The 4389-nt window shown below is 46.8% G+C and overlaps 1 protein-coding gene across 2 annotated transcripts; it reads left to right on the top strand.

The window, feature by feature from the left end:
* The first annotated feature begins 363 nt into the window (after window positions 1-363).
* irx5a (iroquois homeobox 5a) lies at window positions 364-4187 on the top strand. Of its 2 annotated transcripts, none has more exons than XM_034581083.1 (3): window positions 364-1132; window positions 2060-2465; window positions 3174-4187. In XM_034581083.1, the coding sequence occupies exons 1-3, from the start codon at window positions 875-877 to the stop codon at window positions 3881-3883; spliced, it is 1374 nt and encodes a 457-aa protein (XP_034436974.1). In that variant the 5' UTR covers window positions 364-874; the 3' UTR covers window positions 3884-4187. The 2 variants fall into 2 exon arrangements, with proteins under 2 accessions (XP_034436974.1, XP_034436975.1); XM_034581084.1 differs by having other exon boundaries at window positions 367-1117.
* Window positions 4188-4389: the final 202 nt, after the last annotated feature.

The raw sequence follows: 4389 nt of genomic DNA, 5'->3' as shown, positions 1-4389 counted from the left end.
CAACAGCCGATTTGTTATTGATCAAGTGTGAAAGTGACGGCTTCCTATTTGGGGGGAGAGAAAGGGGAAAAAAAGAAGAAAGTTGGGAGTTGACAGACTCGCATGATGTCGCCATCCAAAGGGGGGCTGCCAGACGCGCTTGAGACTTACTGCAACGAGGCTTGTTAAAGGGAAAAAAATAGAGAAATAGAGAATGAGGATTGTTAGTTAACGCGAGAGGAGGAGGGAGAGAGGGGGTGAGAGAGAGAGAGACAGAGAGAGAGAGAGAGAGAGAGAGAGAGAGAGAGAGAGAGAGAGAGAGAGAGAGAGATGGGGTGAGAGAGAGAGAGAGAGAGAGAGAGAGAGAGAGAGAGAGAGAGAGAGAGAGAGAGCATGGATTTGAGAAGGGCTGTGGTTACCCAACATAAGCTTGCCTTTTCCTTCGGTGACTACACCCCGGGAGGAGGAGCGTAGCGCGCAGCGTAGTAGGCGTCAGGATCCTCAATTTCCAACTTAGCATCTTGGCAGGACATTTTCCCAAAGCAAAAGCCCCCGTCCGACGGGTAAAAAAAAACTTCTGCACGGGCATGCGAGCGTCGGTGCCACTCAGATAAGGGAGCAACAGAAAAATAACGAGAATAAACATCCGACGCGCAGTGACTGGCTGGCGGGCAGCGACACCTAAATAATCCATCCCCCCCCAAAAATCAAAGCTTTATTTAGTCACTTTTTTACTTTTTCTTCCTGCTTCCACTGTTATCATTTAGAGAGGAGGGGGACAGGCAGCGGGTCTGCACGCACCCACGGCTCTATGCGCTCCGACAGCAGCGCATGAGAAAATAAACGGGGGAGAAAAGTGCGCAAGTTAAGTGGCTTATTCTCTCCGGGCTTCAGCATGGCGTATCCTCAGGGCTACTTGTACCAGCCGTCCGCTTCCCTGGCCCTGTACTCGTGCCCTGCGTACAGCACCAGCGTTTTGTCCGGACCCAGAACCGAGGAACTTGGGAGATCCTCCTCGGGATCTGCTTTTGCGCCCTATGCCGGATCTACTGCGTTCACCAGCGGCTCGCCAGGCTACAGCTCCCACCTACCGTACAGTGCAGACGCGGCGGCAGCGGCCACATTCACCTCGTACGTGGTGAGTAAACTAAAGGTGATTATTTCTATGTGTTGCGAGGGAAAAGCGAGGCTAGTATAATTCGTTGCAGCAGCCTTGAGTGGCCGCTTTGGAGTGCAGCGATTAGGAAGAATTGTGCGTCATGATGAATGTGCAGGGATATAAAATTACAGAATGGCAGCTCCATAAAACATGTCTTTGTGAAAATGGAAAATTATTCAGCTGATTAATGAGCAATTATGTGGATCTGAAGTTATTTGCAGTATTTTCTACACGAAAGAGTGGGGTCATGTTTTGCCGAGGACTCTTCGCTCATAACTGGCGACAACGCACCGTCTGAAGGCAATTTAGGTCACTGCGTTTGTCTCTCACTCTTCTGTTCGAGGAGCCGGTCGTGAGAAACTTGAATTTTGCAACTTTTGAAAAATGCCAGAGAAATATTGTGATCAGCTTCAGCTGTGTTCACAGTGAGTGATCACACGGCAACACGAGTGATTCAAACAGACACGGTTCTGCAGGCCTATTACCACGAAAACTGTGATCCCATTAGAAAAAGACAGAGACACAGAGTGCTGGGCCCATCGTGCATAATGACAACACGTTATTACAACTGCGAATTGTGTTGTTTTAATAGCGCGAGTAATGTAAGCAGCTGTGGGCAGTACGCAGATAACAATACAAAATAAAGACAGCGACAATATTCTGATGCCCAAGTTCTAACAAACTCCATAAACAGTCAAACTTGAGCTGGATTAAAGCCAGTGTATTTGTGTGTCTGTTTGTGTGTGTGTGCGTGTGTGTGCACGCGTGCTTATGCTAATGCGCGTGCGTGTGTGTGTGTGTGTGCGTGTTCATGCTTGTCAGAGGTTGTTTTTTTAATATATTCTGAAGGAGTTTTAAAAAAGGACCGTGATTGAACTTAACCAAACTTTTCTTTTTCATTTTCCTTTTGTATTATTACAGGGTTCTCCCTACGACCACACCACGGGTATGGCCGGCTCATTAGGATACCACCCTTACGCATCGCCCTTGGGCACCTACCCTTACGGTGACCCGGCGTACCGTAAAAACGCGACCCGGGACGCCACGGCCACCCTGAAGGCCTGGCTCAGCGAGCACCGCAAGAACCCCTACCCCACCAAGGGCGAGAAGATCATGCTGGCCATCATCACCAAGATGACCCTCACCCAGGTGTCCACCTGGTTCGCCAACGCCAGGAGGAGGCTAAAGAAGGAGAACAAGATGACGTGGACCCCGCGGAACCGCAGCGAGGACGAGGAGGAGGACGAGAACATCGATTTGGAGAAAAACGACGACGACGAGCCCAACAAGCCCACGGACAAGGGAGAATCCACAGACACGGAAGCAGGTCGGTTGTGCAGGGGGGAAGGAAGGAGAGGAGAGAGAAAAAAAAAAACACAGGCAAAAAGAATCATCAATTTTTCATCGCAGTCGTTTCCACTCAGGGTGCAAAATTGATTGCTGGTTAATGGTGGTATATTATTTATAATGGGACAATTGCTTTAAATAATAATCACCTTGAACTCCCCTCGTTTGACTTCTCAGGAGCTGAAATTGCTGGTGACGCAAAGTGTTTAGCAGTCAATTTATCTTTAAGAGCATAATAAGGATACAGCTGGTGTACACTGCGCCGGCTATTCCACTGAAAAAAGGAGACTGCCATTATATGATAATTAAATGCTACTTTTGAATATTTATAACCATAATTATTCACATGAAAAAAAAAAATTTATACAGAAAATATTTATTTGTAATTCAAAATAGTCCCCATGCTGTGTGTTGAGACTAAAATTTCCAGCACATTGTTCCTGTTTGTGTTACACTATTCATACTCTTTTGTAATTGAAGAGCTCATTCATATTTTTATGCTGGCACGTATCTTAATAAGGTCAATTACAAAACTGTTTTTAGAAGGACCATACATAAGTAGCCTGATTATTTTTATAGATCCGATTTCATCTCGCACTGGTGTTCACCATTACCTCAAACACATGTTCCAGTTTTATCTTCGTTTCCCCTTATTTGGCACTAATTCTGTTCTTTATTTGCGCTTTAGATCACAAACTGCTGAACCCAGGGGACATTGGCTGTGACAGGTTTAAAGAGGAGAGCCATGGCAAAGACACGGAACCCCTTCTGAGCGACTCGGAGTTAAAAGAGCAGGAGGAGCGGACTACAGACTTGCTGCCGGATTCCGCAAAACCGACCACATCGTCGCCCTCCGCGGTGCCCCGGGGGAACCCGAGCGTTGCGCAACAAGACAAGCCGACAGACCTGAGCCACGCACCGGGCTCGGTGACCAGCAACGTGACCTCCGTGATCCACTCGCCCCCTTCGGCCCCTAAACCCAAACTGTGGTCCCTGGCGGAGATCGCCACGTCCTCGGACAGATGTAAAAGCAGCAGCGACGCGCCACAGACCTGTCCCGGTTTGGCTCAGAGCTCGGTGATGGGCACCGGCGCGTCCCCATCGCGGTCCTCCCCCCACTGCCCGCACCCCAACAGCACGGTCCTCTCCAGGCCGCTGTACTACACCTCCCCTTTCTACCCCGGCTACACGAACTATGGCGGCAGCTTTGGACACCTTCACAGTAACCACGGCTCGGTGAGCACGGGCTCCACGGCACATTTCAATGGATTAAACCAGACTGTGTTAAATAGAGCAGAGGCTTTGGTGAGAGAGAGCCAGAAAGTCAGAGGCCAAACGCAGGTAGATCTTTGTAAAGACTCCCCTTATGAACTAAAGAAAGGTATGTCAAACATTTAATACCTGACTATTTTCCACTCACTCGGACTTTTATTTATTTTGTGTGGTTGCATTAAAAAAGAAACAAAAAGAAAAAAAGAATGACGAAGCAAATTCTAAGAACAGTTATTTTCTGAGTAAATGCTTATCCTCAAAAATGTTTAGTTTCTGAATGGTTAATCCTCAAATGTAACAAGAATGGTCTTAATCGCTGCAGCCGCCTGAGTCTATTTGTATTAAAGACTAACATGTATATTTAATGTAGCATTTTTGTATTTAAAATGGACAACACACTATCTTTGAAGTAAATTATGGAAAAAACGTATATGCTTGTGCAGCGATTATTTTGGGGGAAGCAGCTGAAATGACTTTAAACATGTGATGTGCCCAAAGTGTTTTTCAAAGACAGTTGATCTATATATATATATATACACAAGAGGTATAAATTCAATTTTGCACCGTGACAGATGTTTCAGTGGTAATTATCATTTCATAATATTATTGTGGGGAGAGCTCCGACACACTGG

The sequence above is a fragment of the Hippoglossus hippoglossus genome, chromosome 3 (genome assembly GCF_009819705.1).
Source record: "Hippoglossus hippoglossus isolate fHipHip1 chromosome 3, fHipHip1.pri, whole genome shotgun sequence".
In the NCBI taxonomy this organism is placed as follows: Eukaryota; Metazoa; Chordata; class Actinopteri; order Pleuronectiformes; family Pleuronectidae; genus Hippoglossus; species Hippoglossus hippoglossus.
Note: the sequence above shows the minus strand (reverse complement) of the source record. Positions and strands in the feature narration are given on the sequence as shown.